The sequence below is a fragment of the Suillus fuscotomentosus genome (assembly GCF_016647785.1).
Source record: "Suillus fuscotomentosus strain FC203 chromosome Unknown F5891scaffold_1, whole genome shotgun sequence".
In the NCBI taxonomy this organism is placed as follows: domain Eukaryota; kingdom Fungi; phylum Basidiomycota; class Agaricomycetes; order Boletales; family Suillaceae; genus Suillus; species Suillus fuscotomentosus.
The window spans coordinates 802,955-819,777 of record NW_024539513.1 but is presented as its reverse complement, the minus strand read 5'-3'; the positions used below and the strand labels follow the sequence as shown (position 1 = coordinate 819,777).

At 48.4% G+C, this 16,823-nt stretch overlaps 8 protein-coding genes across 8 annotated transcripts; 5 read left to right on the top strand and 3 right to left on the bottom strand.

Moving 5' to 3' along the window:
* Positions 1 to 1,812: 1,812 nt before the first annotated feature.
* Positions 1,813 to 2,958, top strand: F5891DRAFT_937925 (uncharacterized protein; the record flags this gene model as incomplete). The annotated part of the gene is made up of 4 exons (XM_041374136.1): positions 1,813 to 2,181; positions 2,238 to 2,604; positions 2,695 to 2,778; positions 2,831 to 2,958. The coding sequence occupies 4 exons, from the start codon at positions 1,813 to 1,815 to the stop codon at positions 2,956 to 2,958; spliced, it is 948 nt and encodes a 315-aa protein (XP_041233954.1).
* A 198-nt stretch (positions 2,959 to 3,156) lies between these two features.
* On the bottom strand, positions 3,157 to 4,148 carry F5891DRAFT_938181 (dihydrofolate reductase; the record flags this gene model as incomplete). Its single annotated transcript, XM_041374154.1, has 5 exons — positions 3,157 to 3,228; positions 3,285 to 3,517; positions 3,550 to 3,774; positions 3,824 to 3,894; positions 3,952 to 4,148. The coding sequence occupies 5 exons, from the start codon at positions 4,146 to 4,148 to the stop codon at positions 3,157 to 3,159; spliced, it is 798 nt and encodes a 265-aa protein (XP_041233953.1).
* Positions 4,149 to 4,303: 155 nt separating this feature from the next.
* F5891DRAFT_11389 (histone-fold-containing protein) lies at positions 4,304 to 5,147 on the top strand. Its single transcript, XM_041364862.1, has 4 exons — positions 4,304 to 4,423; positions 4,486 to 4,557; positions 4,612 to 4,748; positions 4,810 to 5,147. The coding sequence occupies exons 1-4, from the start codon at positions 4,397 to 4,399 to the stop codon at positions 4,883 to 4,885; spliced, it is 312 nt and encodes a 103-aa protein (XP_041233952.1). The 5' UTR covers positions 4,304 to 4,396; the 3' UTR covers positions 4,886 to 5,147.
* A 28-nt stretch (positions 5,148 to 5,175) lies between these two features.
* Positions 5,176 to 7,280, top strand: F5891DRAFT_1205223 (methionine aminopeptidase 2-like protein; the record flags this gene model as incomplete). The annotated part of the gene is made up of 9 exons (XM_041369018.1): positions 5,176 to 5,474; positions 5,535 to 5,833; positions 5,881 to 6,026; positions 6,082 to 6,178; positions 6,227 to 6,393; positions 6,443 to 6,495; positions 6,551 to 6,659; positions 6,716 to 6,796; positions 6,851 to 7,280. 9 exons carry the CDS (start codon positions 5,176 to 5,178, stop codon positions 6,911 to 6,913), a joined length of 1,314 nt encoding a protein of 437 aa, XP_041233951.1. The 3' UTR covers positions 6,914 to 7,280.
* Positions 7,238 to 9,656, top strand: F5891DRAFT_11399 (Alpha/Beta hydrolase protein). The gene is made up of 7 exons (XM_041364877.1): positions 7,238 to 7,604; positions 7,669 to 7,799; positions 7,849 to 8,158; positions 8,209 to 8,289; positions 8,344 to 8,565; positions 8,621 to 8,907; positions 8,958 to 9,656. The coding sequence occupies exons 1-7, from the start codon at positions 7,388 to 7,390 to the stop codon at positions 9,594 to 9,596; spliced, it is 1,887 nt and encodes a 628-aa protein (XP_041233950.1). The 5' UTR covers positions 7,238 to 7,387; the 3' UTR covers positions 9,597 to 9,656.
* On the bottom strand, positions 9,618 to 11,384 carry F5891DRAFT_992741 (Endonuclease/exonuclease/phosphatase). The gene is made up of 6 exons (XM_041378207.1): positions 11,338 to 11,384; positions 11,201 to 11,305; positions 10,970 to 11,143; positions 10,736 to 10,922; positions 10,565 to 10,651; positions 9,618 to 10,516 (listed from the first exon to the last, which is right to left on the bottom strand). The coding sequence occupies exons 1-6, from the start codon at positions 11,349 to 11,351 to the stop codon at positions 9,716 to 9,718; spliced, it is 1,368 nt and encodes a 455-aa protein (XP_041233949.1). The 5' UTR covers positions 11,352 to 11,384; the 3' UTR covers positions 9,618 to 9,715.
* A 597-nt stretch (positions 11,385 to 11,981) lies between these two features.
* F5891DRAFT_11369 (uncharacterized protein) lies at positions 11,982 to 12,708 on the top strand. Its single transcript, XM_041364821.1, has 4 exons — positions 11,982 to 12,057; positions 12,114 to 12,337; positions 12,400 to 12,646; positions 12,700 to 12,708. The coding sequence occupies exons 1-3, from the start codon at positions 12,026 to 12,028 to the stop codon at positions 12,621 to 12,623; spliced, it is 480 nt and encodes a 159-aa protein (XP_041233948.1). The 5' UTR covers positions 11,982 to 12,025; the 3' UTR covers positions 12,624 to 12,646; positions 12,700 to 12,708.
* Positions 12,695 to 16,775, bottom strand: F5891DRAFT_11365 (P-loop containing nucleoside triphosphate hydrolase protein). Its single transcript, XM_041364815.1, has 7 exons — positions 16,031 to 16,775; positions 15,124 to 15,980; positions 14,706 to 15,072; positions 13,501 to 14,656; positions 13,100 to 13,448; positions 12,994 to 13,047; positions 12,695 to 12,942 (listed from the first exon to the last, which is right to left on the bottom strand). Exons 1-7 carry the CDS (start codon positions 16,707 to 16,709, stop codon positions 12,925 to 12,927), a joined length of 3,480 nt encoding a protein of 1,159 aa, XP_041233947.1. The 5' UTR covers positions 16,710 to 16,775; the 3' UTR covers positions 12,695 to 12,924.
* Between the last annotated feature and the right edge of the window lie 48 nt (positions 16,776 to 16,823).

Here is a 16,823-nt window from a genome sequence, read left to right as displayed (position 1 = left end):
TCGTACATACTATGCCGAGGTCCCCATTGTGACCATTCGGGACGAAAAAGGCCCTCCTGCTATGAGCTTGACGTAGAAGGGCAACAGCCTAAAAGCCAAGGACATCCAGAGGAGCGTACTCAAGCCACTAGTAGTTTAAAGACTCGGAGGTCTCGAAACCTTTTTTCCGCCTTCCCCGCATCTGGCTCTGAGAGTCGAGGCTTGGATCTATTTAAATCCAGACGGGTGGACTCAACTGTGTACGGGGAACCGAACCACTCTCAAGGGTAGCTCCTGTCATCGCTCGCTACCCTCGGCACTCATGCAGCATGCCAGGCGAGAGGAAATCTGGTCGAAACTGCGATCTCCTTTCCGAAAGACCATCCCTCGCGAAACCCCTTTAAAACACTCCGAGTCCAACTCTCCTGTTGACGGCAAAATCCCCAGTTCCCTCATTGTCCCTGTGTTCGAAGCTGACTCGGAGCTGCGTAAAACATCCGGACATATCCCCCGTACCAACGGCGTGCGACCCTTTCCAACGGAAGAGTCTTGGGTGTCAGTGGAAAACCATGGAGACAGCCGTGACTCCGGCAGGAGTGCTCAGACAGGTTGTACTACTCCAGGCGCTAATTTCGACTTTTTTTCTACTCAAGCAGTCCTGCCTGCCGCTTGCCCTGGAACATGTCACGACTCTCCTGGAATAAGTGGAGACTTAGAGGGAAGGCTAGGCAATGCATATCACCGCATTCAAAACATGCCCCCCTCGCCGATATCACCCACTATTAGCCAATTCATTAGCGATCCTCGCACGTATCATAAGCAATTGGGACTGCCTCAACATTCCGTCATCAACCAGCCCACGCTGAAGATGCCGAGCCTTCCGAATCCTCATGCGATGCATACAAGATCACAGTCACAATCCCCTCCGTCATCTTTTCACTTTGAATCTCTACCTGCGCCGCGGACTTGGGACAATGTACATGGACCGAGTGGTGCTCCACAATCTCGTCATTCTCAGGAGTTCCAAAAATATCACCTACCATCATCGCATATTGATATCGATGTTCATCCTAATGATCGCCGTCCGGCAACGACTTTAGTCCATTCCTCCCAAACTTCGCCCGTCATGATCCCCGACCCTATAAAGCCCTATCCCGCCGGTGCCGGTGCGCCGTCGTTACCGCAGCCAGAGGATGGCCATATCACTAGATCAGAGCTTTCCTTTCAAAGAAGGGCAGAGTTGATCAAGCGACGGTCAGCAGCAATGTCGCATTTTTCAAGTTTATCCCAACCATCATGCCGCATTACCTCGGAGGAAACTCATGCCACAGACGAGTCAAAGTTGATTAGGCAATGCTTACCATCGGTTTCTCGTGTCTCAAGTTCATCATCATACCACTTTGCGTCAGAGGAGGCCAGTACCCCGTCGTCATTCAACCAAGAATCAAACTCCAGTAAGGACGTCCGCAACCAAAGTCTTCTACCACTCGTTACACCTCCCTCACCACTACGGCTAGACATAGTGAGTTCCAGCACCAAGTGCACCTGGTCCATCGTTGACTTATTACCTGTTAGCCTCTACATCAGCCATGGCACGATCGGCGAACGAACTTTGAGTTGTCACCCACGCGGAGAAGCTACCATAGTGGTGCATCCATTACCTTACCAGCATCAAGCACTCAAAAGGCCAGTCCCAGCACTGAAGCACTTGCGTCTTTGGCATGGATTGGTACATCTCCAATGAGCACTTCTGTCTCGACATTTTCTGGCAGTTCGCATTATACCCAGTTCAGTGCTGTTCCAACCGACGAGGAGATCAGTATATCCATGGCAATGGACGAAAATATATCAGATGAAACCGTGGTAGAACATCTCGAAATCATACGGAAACGGAGTTCCAAGGATAAATATCGGCCACTTCCCGTCCCGAGGGCCACTAGCCATGGCATACCACTTTCTAAGCAAGGATCTAGCCATTTGTTTCAACTCGGAGATCACCTTACCAGCCATTCAAATTCGCCATGGCGATCGGAGGAGCCCGAATCTGTGACACCCTTACCTGTGATTCCGGATGATGTTGAGTTGGACATCGACGACGCTGCGCTCTGGAGTACTGCCAGAAAGGCTTTGCTTTGCATCCGAGAAATCGTCGGGACGGAGAAAAAATACCAAGGAGCCCTCAAGATGCTCCAGACGGGACAGGTTCGTCACCGATATGACGTCTCAAAGGAATGTCGTGACTGAGTTGATATATTTAGACAGCGAATCAACCACCTTCACTGTTGTTGACATACCTTCCTGACCTCATACGAGCATCAGAGGCGTTGTTGAAGGCCTTCCTCTATGACCCCTCTGCTTGGGGTGTATCCACCGCCTTCATGGCTTGCGAAGATGATATTGAAGCTGCTATGGTTTCGTGGTGCAGCGTGGTAGGCACCTTCTTTACTAATAGTCCCAGACACGAAAGCGAGTCTGCCATCACGGGAGGGAAATGGCGTCTGCGCAAGTCTCTGCTCTCCGGCACAAACAATCCTCTCGCTACTGTGGTGGAGAAGTCGAGTGGAAGATCTTCTCCCGCTAGTTCCTCTCCTCCCCCTCTCCTCACTTTAATGAGTGAGGCAGGGAGTAGAATCAGAGATAGACAACGGATTGTTGAACACTATTGGAAGGTGTTTGATTACAGTGACGCCGAATCTCACAGTCGATCAAAAGGAGAGCATCCGGCTCGAAGGCAAAGTGTTCGGGATCTTGCAATTCAACCCATACAGCGAGTCACGAGATATGTTTTGCTGTATCGAGGTATGTTCTATCCTCATTCCACAATCTATCGCTTTCAATCCTGCGGGGATAGATCTCTTGGAGAGTACTCCTGTCACCTCTCCTTCCCGCGCTCTTGTTGAGAGGGCACTCGAAGCTGCGACCCGCATTGCTAATAAGTGCGACCACGCACAAGACAATACTGCCTTTTTCCATGCATAGAATGATTTCCATCACATACGTATTCTTCTGTTTAACGTATCAACATCAAATAACTGCGCCGGTCTGTATCACACTGCCACTGTTATACCCAGTAATTATCTCATTGTATATATGTAACATACAAGTCATTCTGCCTTGCTTTGTTGTTCTTGCAATTTCTTGTTATCCTGTGAGAGCTAACGCCCACTCGAACAGTATTCACTTTAATGCACTGACAATGACAACATCTCGCCCCATGACCTCAGTTTGGATGTGTTTCAAGGAGGGGATCTAATGTAGCCTCAGGTGAAAACTATGACTCTGCATGAACGTGTCCTTTCTCATACCTGCGTAGCCAATAATTTCTCGGCGTAACCGACACCATCGTCACCAATCAGCATCGGAGCAATTGTGATGATGAGTGTGTCAATGATGGTATTAGGCTTGGTGCGTGCACATTCCGCCAAGAAAGAGCCGATAACAGTTGCACCTCCTTCGACCATGAGACTCTTGATTCCAAAATTGTAAAGGACCTTCAAGAGGTCCGGGATAACGATGAAACCTGAAGATATTCGTATGACTCGCTGCAAGACAACAAAGAACATGACCCACCGTCCACCGAGGGCACGCCTATCACTCTTGCCCCAGCGTCCTCGAGGATGGATTTTCTTCCGTCACCGGAGGTCAAATTAGCATCGCAAATTACCCATGGACGGCGACCTTTTCTTTCCCGATAATTTTTGAGCAGCTTGCAGTCCGGTCTAAGGCGTAGGTTTGTGTCGAGTATCACAGGACGAGGCAGATGACTTGGCCGTTCATGCTCAGGGATATGGCGACCTTGTTGTACCTACATAAGTCACATGCGCAGATGAGATTTGAGACGTACTATTTAGCTGGGGATCGTCGTTTAGTGCAGTACCAATGCCAACTAAGATGGCATCATGGTTGGTGCGCATCCTTCCTTAGGAATAGTAAGGGATGGATGTATATGTGAGTTTGAGATCGGTATCATACCAATGAGTCATAAGCATGCTTTCTCTGCCGCTAAGAATAAGCTGTTTGCCCCCCTTGCCTGCTATCTTCGCGTCAAGAGATTGAGCGAATGTGAGGGTCACCAAGGGTCGCTGAAACTCATCCTCCAAGCTACTATCCCCAGGTACTGGTAATACAGACGAGAGGAACTCCGTTACACTTTGACCACCCACCAGCATTATGCTCGACAGTCAATTGATAAGTGACTTGGAATCTGGTCAAGATCTGGTATACTACTCGGAGATGAAAATTAAAATTAAAATGCCGGCACCTCTGTCACGTGATGCGTGGAGGGCCATTAAACAAACGCGAAACGCGTGCACAGAGACAAACAACCCTTTCTTCTTCGCTACCACAATCAATCTTCGCAAACGTCGAAGTGAAGCTCTTCATTTTCTTCAATTAACCCTTATAACCCTCGTGAAGCATGTCTGGTCGCGGAAAAGGTGGCAAGGTGTGTAACTTTGAGTCAGGTTCTGACCCACAGAGCTCACTATGTTTTGGAACAATCTGTAGGGTCTCGGCAAGGGCGGTGCTAAGCGTCACCGGAAGATCTTGCGTGACAACATTCAGGGTATCACCAAGCCCGTGCGTCCTCCTACTATGTTCATCGTCTCAATGGTGCTCAATCTTTATCCGCAGGCTATCCGACGCCTGGCACGTCGTGGAGGTGTGAAGCGTATCTCCGGTCTTATCTACGAAGAGACTCGCGGTGTACTCAAGATCTTCCTTGAGAATGTTATTCGCGACTCTGTTACCTACACGGAGCATGCTAAACGGTGAGCCTTCCCTTGCCCCGTGACTGTATAACTTCTCGCTAAGCTGTTGACATGCACACAGGAAAACTGTCACCGCTCTCGATGTTGTCTACGCATTGAAGCGCTCAGGGCGCACACTTTACGGTTTCGGAGCATGATTATCCGTATTTGTATGCGAGCATATTTCTTTATTGGAGCAGATCTCCTTGTTGGTATCGATATTTTTGTATACTACATAGTCTTATTATCGGCTCCTCTTGTCATTCCACAATTCCACTAACTCATGAGCAACTTTCCACCGGGATTCCGAATATGCATTGATCCATGACGCTGTTTGTCCTTGTGACAGTGGGGTGCGAAAATTCGCGATTACCTAATGTAGATGCTGCGCTTGACGGATTCCGCGCAAGCTTTTATTAGTTGTCCATCGAAACTATTGAACATTTCAATGATATCCAAGGCCGATAAACAAGTTGAGCCAAAAAGCATCGTGCCACAGGATCACGAAGAGGACGATGTAGAAGAAGATGACGTCGTAGACGAAACTCCAGGCGCTGGAGGTGAGCCAATCGAAGGTGGTCTCGAAACTATCATCACATGTTATTCAGAAGAGACCAAGAAAAAGAAGAAGAAGAAGAAATCTAAAAAGAAAAAGGTGCAACAGTCAGATCCCCCACGAGTTGGTCTGTCGAAGATATTCACGAATGGTGTCTATCCAGAGGGGGAGATTCAGCCCTACAAGGACGAGTAAGTATTGCAACCCCAATAAGTTATACCTTAATGAGATTGACAACGTCTTGTTTACAGCAATACATGGAGGACGACGTCCGAAGAGAAGCGCTATGACGAAAGAATGGCAATGGAAGACCCAGAGATCACGTACCAGAGTATCCGTCGTGCCGCAGAAGTTCATCGGCAGGTTCGACAAAGCGCACGGAAACATATACGTCCGGGGATGACTATGACCGAAATCGCAAACTTGATCGAAGATGGCAGCCGTGCCCTGGTCGAGGAAACCGGACTGGAGTCGGGCATTGGTTTTCCCACTGGACTCAGCTTGAATCATTGTGCTGCTCATTACACACCAAACGCTGGGGATACTAATGGTGTGTATATGTTAAATGGATAGAATTCGATACTTATGCATGGTAAGTTCTTCAAAGTGGTGATGTTTTAAAGATCGATATAGGAGTGCACGTAAAAGGACGCATTGTCGATTCTGCTTTCACGCTCAATTTTGAGCCTACTTATGATAGGCTCATTGAAGCAGTGAAGGCTGCTACTGATACCGGCGTTAGGGTAAGCCAAGTTTAGCTTTAGCGTGTTCGACTACAGTTTACAGAAGTATGCGTAGGAATCCGGTATCGACGTGCGCTTGGGCGAAATCGGAGGTGCTATCCAAGAGACTATGGAGTCATACGAGGTTGAGGTCAACGGGAAAATATATCCAGGTAATCATCTTTCGTCCGTTGTTTGGGACTCCTCTGACATGTTTTCAGTCAAGTCGATAGAAAACCTTAGCGGGCATTCTATAGGACTTTACCAGATACATGGCGGAAAATCGGTTCAACTTGTTAAGAACGATGATCAAACGAAAATGGAGGAGGGCGAATATTTTGCTATTGAAACCTTCGGCTCGACAGGTCGTGGACGTGTAGTTGAAAGCGTAGGCTTGGGTTGCGAATGCATATGTCAGAGGCTGATTCTGTTGACAGGGCGAGTGCTCGCATTACGCAAAAATTATCGACGCTCCCCGCGTCCCCCTAAGGTTAGCCATCCCTATTGCCGCAATATGACAACCATTGACGTCTATAAATTGCAAGACTGACTTCTGCCAAGTCGCTACTCAAGTCAATCAGCAATAACTTTGGAACTCTTCCATTTTGCCGACGGTACTTGGATCGCGTGGGTGAAAGCAAATATCTACTAGCGGTTGGTCACACGACTTGCTAGGCATTCCATCGTTAACTAATTCGGCCCAACATTAGCTTAACCATCTTGTGCAACAAGGGATCGTTCAAGACTACCCACCGCTTTGCGATGCCAAGGGTTCCATGACCGCGCAATTTGTAAGCCTTTTTCAATTTCTGGTCTCGAACTTGGTCTCTCAACGTGGCAAATAGGAGCACACAATCCTTCTTCGGCCCACCGTTAAGGAGGTTATCAGTCGAGGCGATGACTATTGAATATGTAAGATACTACTTATGCACACCAATTTTATTTTCGCGGTCGTCATCTATCAGGGTCTCCCTAGCCGGTTTTCAGTCCACAGGTAAATTGTTTGGTATGAGACCCTTTGAACCGCTTGCGCGGGCGTTACCAGACATGTCAACTTTTTGTAGCGCTAAGTACAGATCAGTACAGATGCGGCCTTTTGTGCTGATGTGGCAATTGGCGCTTCCAACGGTCATCGAGGTCATCGACATCGTCAGCATCATTGTGTGATGGATTACTCAGTCACGTGATTTCCGATTCGGACATTCGTCATGGAGCACTCGACAAGAGCAGCACCGTTGTCCTTATATCAGCACACGTCCAACACACCTCCAGTACACGCCTGCTCTGCCATTCAGTCCATCACATTACCGGAATTTGACACCCCCTATTGACCCTCCATTTATTTAACCACCTGTTTGAGGTTGCAGTGTTGCACACCGAAGATGTTTCGGGATTCATTGCGACTTCTATATCATGGATCCAATGCTAGTTCCCCCGTAGTAACAAAAAAATCATCCGCGGTAGCTCTACTGCAGGAATTTGATTCCCCCGGCGTCTTCCCGGCGTCTGCACGCGTTGACCGGAGTCTCAGAACAACGAATGGCTTCACTATGAAAGTCTGGGACGCATGGAAATATCCCGCCTTCGCATTCAATAAAGGTAAGCATCCGCAGCGCTCTACCAATGATTTAATGCATTCTGGACCCTGACATCATGCATCCAGCATCATGCCTTGCTCTTGATGTGATATCTCATCATCTTTGGGGCCCGCGCAGGAAATCATGGGGAATCGAGATGACAATACTCTCTAGTCTCATGCGGGATGTTTCGAGGCATTCTGCACTGGCTGATATCGTGAGGTCGTTTGTGTCGTTCGCAATCCTAGCAATGACAACAACCCTAGGCTATGGTTCGCAAGGCAATGAGTATCGGAGGGCTAGTTCCCTTACCCTCAGATGCTTTAGTCACTCCAGTGACTTTCCGTGTGCGTAAACGCAACCTTCGTGGTATGCTGGAGGCTTGCGATGCTATGGAAGACGGAAAACGTGAACTTTCTGGGGAGTGGATAATCGGGAAGAGACTCTGGCAATCTTTGCAATCGGATTACAAGTCCACTCGCAGAACAGGGGATTGGGACAGTTTTGTCGACCAGACGAAAATTGATTACGATTCTCGAAAGGGCCAATCTCGAATCATCCTCTACATTCACGGCGGTGAGTTCGTGGTGCTCTCTGTACAAAGCAGCGTTTTATTTTATTTTCAGGAGCATATTATTCATCCAGCGCTGCAGCACAAAGAACGCTGACCATACCACTGTCTAAATATACCAACGCACGCGTGTTTGGTGAGTTCCTTGATCACAGTTCGCACTGCCATTCTTGCCTCACCTCAATCCAAGCCATCGATTACCGGCTTGCTCCGGAAACGATTTTTCCTGGTCAGCTGCACGACGTGGTTAGCACCTACTTCCGCCTGACGGATGACTTGCGGGTGCCGCCAGAAAATTTAGTTGTAGCGGGCGATAGTGCAGGCGGTGCACTAGGCCTTGCACTCCTGCTCTATCTACGAGACAATGGATACACTCTTCCGGGAGGTGCCATGTTATTCTCTCCCTGGGTTGGTATGTAGCGATTGATGCACTTTTTTGTGGGTAGTCTGACACATACTAATCACAGACTTGACCTTGAGCTGCGAATCGTGGGATACCAATGCTGCCTACGACATCATTCCTGCTCCCGGTCCAACCGCTCACTTGCACCCCGTTATAATGTATCTAGGAGACACACTCGAGCAGTCCATTACCCATCCATACGCCAGCCCATTGTTTGGCAAGTTTGATGGACTACCACCCATGCTTATTCAATGTGGCGAAGCGGAGGTTCTGCATGACGAAATCGTGCTTCTCTCACACAAAGCTTCACTGGCCGGTGTCCAGGTGCAGTTGGAGACCTACGAAGATGCTGTAAGTTCATCTATTTTTTCGTTTGTTGCACTGATCATTGTTTGTTCAAGATTCATGTTTTTCAAGCATTTCCTTTCTTGAATGTTGCGACAACTGCCTTTGTCTCTTGTCGCGAATTCGTGCGACACAAGTTGCCTTGTATTCAAAGCCACTCGCCTCAGGTTCTAGATAGTGACACCGAGATTTGCCTCGAGAACGACACAGATAACGACAACGTCCGCGTCGTCCGCGGCGACGGTGTGGAGACTAACTTGGGATGGCAAGAGGTTCAGGAACAGATGGCTCGAGAAAATATCGACCAGAGTTACGAAGCGCAATTGAGCTCAGCAGTGCCTCCGAGCTGGGGCCGCACTTGGCTGGATTTGGAGACTCCTGATTCCAGCGGTAGTGAGGCAGAACCAATTACGCCTTGTGTAACTGTCACCGATCCATCCCGAGTTCTTCGGCGTGTGGCGTCCACCCCAGCTCTGCGGCGGATGCAGTCTGCTCTCTCCGTTTTCTCCGAGAGATCAGTCGCATCCCAATATCTGGAGGACTGGCCCGCTCGTCGCAAAAAAATCACATTATCACCTACACCAACTCGTCCTTCGTCTCCCTCCGAATTCTCGCGTCCTCGCATCAATATTCCTGCTCTCGCAACATCTTGGGCCGCTATGACATCAGTTGCCTCAACTACCTACCTTGTATAGTACTACCTTAAACACATCGGTGTTGCCATGTCATTCGCATAATTCACGCCCAGATATATATATAACAAAACACATAGCCAATAGTCCACTCCATGGAATGTCCGATAATACTATACTCTCTACCAGTCGTGCGGTGCCTGTGATACCAGGATCTGCTTGTAAAGCTCAAGCTCTTCTATAACATTCTGTAAAGCTTTCCTCTCCCAGTTCCCGAAGATGAAGCCTTCGTAGAGGTTTGTCGTAGCCAGCCACGATAAGTAAATGACAAGAAGCACAAAAACTGGGTTGAGCCAGGGAACAACAACCCATGCGGATCCAATAATGAGACCAATCAACACCAAGATGCTCGTTACAAAGATAGTCAATTCCTTGCGAGAACGATCTTGCGACATCCTGTAGGATGTGTTGACGGCGCTCATCACCTCGGTGACGACATTCGAGGAAAGTTCAGAGGGGGAGTTGAACCACACTGCTGAGGTATCTTTCAATGACGCCATATCATCTTGTTTACCCTCCGCCTGCATGTCAATAGCCAGGGTCGCCTCGACACCAAAGTGATCAGAATAGGAGCATGAGTTTCCGGGAATGGAATCGGTGAAGACAACCTGACTATCTCGGCAGGTTAATCGGGGAAGGTGGTCATTGAACCCGTTGGGGCTGGGATGCCGGAATAAGATATAATCAAGGCGTTTCCCTTGGTATTTGCGAACAATTGGGTCGCCAGAGGGCTCTGAATCACGATAAGAATTAAGAGGCGAGTCAGCAGTGACACCATAGTTGATGACACCCTCTATGGGAGATAACATCCCAGAGGGCGGGGGTATGTGTGCATGTGAAGTCGCCCACGAGTCAACCAGTCCGGCATAGTTCAGGATGATATTCACCGGGAGACTTGTTGGGATGCTATTGAAATCACCCATCTATTTATGTATCAGCAACGTGCGAGGAACAGATAGCATCCAACTCACGGCGATCACATATCGCCCCAATTCAGCGGCTTGCCGTGTGACTTTCGCAAACTCCCAAGCATTCACCAGGCGGTATGTTCTGTTGTACTCGGGACCTGATTCCCCGCCTTTGCACAGAACTTGAATGCATTGTTAATACCAAAAAAATAGTATGTGTATTGGCGGGCTTACATGGGTGACCAAAAGTTGAACCGGTCCAAGAACCGGGTGCATGATCGTTACGCTCCCAACGCCCTTTCCTACAAACCAGTCTCCTCCGAAGGCGTCTGTGGGTTCGCCAACAAGAGAGTATGGAGTCATGCTGGTAGCAATGATGGGCCATTTTGTAAGGATAGCAAGTCCGGCACCAAGAGCACCGCTATAATAGCATAAGCCCGTGTACTCACCACACAAGAAACGTACTACCTATGAAAAAGTTTCGTGTAGGGCAAGCGAGAGACGACACTTTGCCGAATTTCATTGTAGTCTGCCTCGACCCAGATTTCTTGGAGTGCAATGATATCGTAATCCGAGCGAGCGAGCGCACTAGCTATTGCGGTAACTCGTTCGTGCCGGTCTTTAGAGACATATTTCAAGCCCCTACATCACTCTTAGAATCAACCTGACCATGTGCTTGGAGACTCGGAGATGACATACCAGCAATTGAGAGTAACAACTCGAATTTGTTCTGCCATGGTGGTGGTAGAAGGTAACCGCAACGAGTGAGTTGCTACCTCGGACTGGTGCAAATTTATAGAATGGCTATTGGATGACATTAATGGATGCGGTACTACTTCCTACACGCCATGTTGGGCGTTACTCTTGGTCCCAAAGGTCCGACGGTTAAGCCGCTCTTGGTTATTACGTGATGTTTCACAGGAGCATATATCACGTGTCCACTACTTTACCTAGTTTCGTCGTGCGCCCGCTGTCAGCGACATGTCATGCATCAATGCATCACCGACGACCGTGACTATCTGCTTTTCGCCTACAACCTCGCGGATGCATATCGTTGATCAGGCAAGCAAGCTGGGATCTGTTCAACATACAGTGCTCAGCTGGCGTAAGTAACTGTCCTGTTTTGTTACAATGTGGTCTTTACCTGAGCTCCACGGCTGTGCTCGCACAATCACCATGAATATTGACTTAATTCAGAAACGTTTTCGCCACAACGCATCTACCATACTCCTTTCACCAACCCACAAGTGCCTTCAACCCCTCAGGCCACCCTCCTGAGTCACCTTCTCAAGCTCAAACACCATATGCATCTCAGGCGTCTAGCACTACTCCGTACCATCGTCGCCGTTAATCATGACAATTTGATTCTTTGTAGGTTGATTAGATTAATTCAGTTTTACTACCTAGGCCTATATTTCTATGTAGCTGTTATCATATCAATGAGCCATTTTTGCTGTTCTGTTTGTGCCTCTTCTATCTTATCGATTTGGCGTAAGCATCGCTTATAATCCTTTGTCTTGAACCATGACCACCACTACAACTTTCACTCGAAATGAGTAAGTGTTGTAATTGCACTTTGTATTACTAAATTTCTAATCTCAACTGTGATAAGTATCGAGATCGCGACAAGGGCAGCAGACGCGTTTACGCGTTTGTACTACACCACATATGACTCCCCTACAAGGGTGGATGATCTCCCCAAACTTTATCGCTCCTCATCGACCGTGACTTGGAACGGAAATCCATGTCAGGGTGCTGAGGGTGTGAAAAAACTTATCCAAGATATGCCAAGTACCAGGCATGAAGTTCAGTCCTACGATTGCCATCCTATACCAGGTCTGTTTCTTGTGATGCCCCGCATTGACATAAACGCTCACACATGTTTCATGTCATCGCAGGCTCTCAACCCCCATCACTTCTTGTCACGGTATCTGGCAATGTCACCCATGGACGTGGTCCTGCTGGCAATCCAGTATCGACACCGGTCAAATCAGTCGATGGGCAGCCTAGAGTCTTCTTCCAATCATTCATGTTAGTACCCGATCCAACGGCACCAGTAGTCAAAGCGGGAGAGGTTGCAAAGTACTATGTGGATGCTGATTCTATGCGATTTGTGGGCTAAGGCTCGTCGACGCACATATACCAGTATGTGTTCCCATCACTGAGCTGCTCTCAGTAATCCTAATCGTTGTTCTTAGGTTTCATTATCTGTCGGGTATCGGGGATCATCTGACCGAGTTATTGCGCGAGGTCTGGTGCCTTAGCAAACAATAGCAGTATCAGAACCATGCCGCCACCATCAGTCATCTTTAAGTGATCTACTATGGACAGCGAGCAGCAGATTGCAGCAGGCTGATCAACGGCGGCATTATACTTTACAGCTACAGATAAATAGTAAAATAATACAACAATTATGCGAGGGTTTAACCAAATGTTTGACTCTATTGGCAGGATTAGCACATAATCGAGGCAGCATTTGGGTGACTACATACCGAGCGTGCACTTCGTTTGACCTTCGATAGTCGCCATTCGTCGGGTTTCTCGTACTAGGAAATGCGTGAGCCTAAGATGCATGTCTCGTACGGATGCGGTGCATACCTTGTTGTACAATGGTTCGATCTTTTCCTGCCTCTTCCGCTTACTAATCTTGTTGGCGTCGGCGACTTTGAAAAATTGAGGTGCAACCTCCACGAGCCATTTTGGCTCTATAGTAGTGACGTTGTGACAGTATTCGCGAGTGGTCAACACCAACTCGTTATAGATCAGCCATTCGGGCGCGCGGTTGAAAAGAGCGGAAGAGGGATGGATATATACGGGTGTTCCTTCAACAAGTGTTTTGTAGCCTTCTTGAGGATCTTTCTTAGCTGCATTCCGGAAGAAACCAGAACATATCGCCTTCCGCACACGGTTGTAATCATTTCCTGCCGATAGAATATCATGCTTGTATCTGAAAAGATGGTTAGAATTACGAAATTGACTTTTCAAGAATTTACACGCACCTGTCCATGATGCCCACTAGCTGCTTGCGGATATCCTGTGCACGCCGCATGCTTCTTGCCTGAATGAAGTTCTCGTAGCACCATGGATTTGAGAAGTTTGCACCTTTCCAGCCATTGTATACCGTCAGAAGGGTAAGGTGATCACCCTCCGGCTGATGGAACTTTGCTTTCTTAGAGTCGGCTTGACCTTGTTTCTCCTTTGGGCGGTAGAAAACAGATTGGACAGACAACATAGCCACAACGGAAAGGATCTCTTCAGAACAACCAAGCTCGACAGAGGCGATGAGCATCTTCGCAAGCGGCGGCTCCATGGGGAAGTCAGCCATCTTGCGGCCCAAGCGAGTCAAAAGACCTTCGTCATCCAACGCTGAAAGCGCATACAATGACTCCAACGCAGTTAGCATGGTCTGCGCTGGCGGCGGGTCCATAAAATCAAAACTAAGCAGGTCATTGATACCCATTGCCTTGAGCATCAGAATAGTATGGGAAAGATTCGTACGCTGGATATCGGGAATAGACGTGGGTAACATCTCGTTCCGGTAGGCAGCCTCTGTGAATAGACGGTAGCACTTTCCTGGACCTGTGCGGCCAGCACGCCCAGAGCGCTGCCGTGCTTGTGCCTGGGATATGGGCATGACCACCAATGAATCCATTCCTAGTCTTGGGTCGTATGCATTTTGCTTCGAGAACCCGGGATCAATGACATAGTAAATCCCAGGAATAGTCAAACTAGTTTCCGCAACGTTGGTAGCAATAACGACTTTGCGAGCACCAGGAGGAGTGGGTTCGAATACACGCGACTGTACTTCGGATGGAAGGGCGGAATAAATAGGGAGGATAATGAGGTCTGGCACTTTTGGACCCAACGCTTTCATACGCTCAAACAGGATTTCGCATGATGTATCAATCTCTTCCTGGCCCGTCAAGAAGAGGAGAATGTCGCCCGGGGGCTCGGACAGGTGGATTTGCATGACAGTGATTAGTGACGCGTCCAGGTAGTCGGATTCCGGCTCTTTGGTGTAAAGAATCTCTACGGGGTATGTGCGACCGGGAATGGTGAAAATTGGGCACCCGAAGAAGTACTTCGAGAATTTCTCAGCGTCCAGAGTTGCCGAGGTGACGATTAACTTTAGATCGGGTCGCTTCTTGACGGCCTCTGCAAGGGCGTCAGAAAATGTCGACCAAATGATTGTGCACAAACTTACTTTTAAGAAGACCGAACAAAACGTCAGTTGCGATGGTCCGTTCATGAGCCTCGTCAAGCATGACCACAGAGTACTGGCTGCAGAGCGGGTCAATCACCGACTCACGCTGCAGCATACCATCCGTCATATATTTGATCTTTGTTTCCGGGCTCGTACAATCTTCGAAACGGATAGTATAGCCAACTTCTTGGCCGAGACGACATCCTACTTCTTCCGAAACACGCTTTGCGACTGACATAGCAGCCACACGACGCGGTTGTGTACAGCCAATGCGTCCTCTATCAGCATAGCCAGCCTCAGCGAGATACTGAACCATTTGCGTCGTCTTGCCAGAGCCAGTGTCTCCAACAACAATGAGGACTTGATGCTATAAAGTGAGTCAGAAACTAATTGATTTGCAAAAAGACAATCCATTTACCTCGTCAATGGCCTTCAACAGAGCGTCTCTAAGCTTATAGATAGGTAGACTCTTCCGCTGTTCCTGTATACTGAGGCTTGTAATTTCACCATACGTTGTGGCCTTGTTGAATGTCGATTCCCTCCATTTGGGTACTTCGCCAGCTCTTCGATCCTTGAGATGACCTCTCATGTCTTGAGCAAACATTCTATCTGACTCCTTCGCCATAGGATCGAGCCATGGTGCACTGAAGTCTCGAGCTTCAGAGTCAGCTTGCTCATTAGATTCTTGCTGACGAAGCTCGCGTCGCTCTTTAGCCAAAGCTGCACCACCTAGGGCGGCTCTATTGAGGGAGCCATCAGGAGCTTTGATGATTTTCACAGGACTGAGATCGAGAGTGCGTTTCGTCTGACCAGCCAAAAATGCCGGTTCCTCTTCCCTGATTTCGACGTCAAGCTCCTCTTCAACCTCTGCTCGAGCTACAGGATTCACGAAGTCTTCATCAAGGTCAGGATACTCGGAGGCATCGATGACACCAGATGAGATAAGCTGCTTAATCTCCCATCGTTCAGGTGAGGTCAGACGTTTGGCGGACCGAGTCGCTAATGGTTCGTCTTTCGAGCGCAATGGCACAGCATTGGCCCCAGAGGACGCGCGAGCCGCTCGTTGGCGCTCTTCCTCCATCTCGGCTTCAGATTTGATGCGCAAGTGAGGAGTGAGATCACGACCCGTAGCTTGGTCTACATCCTTCATAGATAGACCAATACGGCTGCCCGCAATGCTCATCACCTTAACCTTGACCTGTTGTCCACGGCTAAGAAGATCCGACGCAGAGTTTGCACGTGCACCCTGCTGAATATTTGAAACATGCACCATGCCTGGAAGTATGTTGATAAAACAATGCTGAGGACCACAATGCTTTACGCACCTTCTGCACGTCCCGCAACACCCTCTAGTTGCACAAAAGCGCCGAAATCTTTGAGACTTGATATTCGGCCACTGTAAATTTTAAACAATACTGGCCGCTCGTCTCCGTTTCTCCCCCTCCAATCATCCCTTTTTGAGTTGTAATTGCGACCCCTGTCAGGGCTTGGACTACGACGGCGTGGTGACCGTGACCTAGATGGGTCTCTTCGCTCCCGCTTTGCAGGCCTCTCGGAGTCATCCTCGTCTGTTGTTTTTGCCCTCTTCGCAACACCTTCAAACTGAGCCATCATATCATCCACCTCTTTCATGAGCACATCCTTCTTCATCTCCTTGTCTGGTACAGCAAGCCCAGGGAAAAGTCGCCTCTGCTTGTCCTTTTCACGATCAAGTGCGTCCCCGGCGTTTAAAGCGTCATGAGTAACTAAACTGGATTTCTTCTTGTGTTTCGGATGCAAGCTCAGGATTAGACGGTCCACATTCTCAACGAATGAGTCTGGGAATTCAGCACCTGCACTACTGAGCTGCGATTTGAAGTTGGGAAGTGATTTGGACTGGTCGTGAAGAGAAATGACAAATTCAGCAAGTGTTTTATCGTTAATGCCAGTATAATTGTCAATCTCCTGAGTAATTTTGGCGACTAGCGAGAGTACTTCAAGGTTGTAAAGGTCATTCTCTGCCATAGCAAGGTCGTGGTGAGAACTAGAGTTGTTGAGCGTAAGTAGATCAGGCTGCGAGCACCAAGTAGTTAGAGCTTACATAATTATAAATCAAAAATTCTATTTGATTGGTATTTG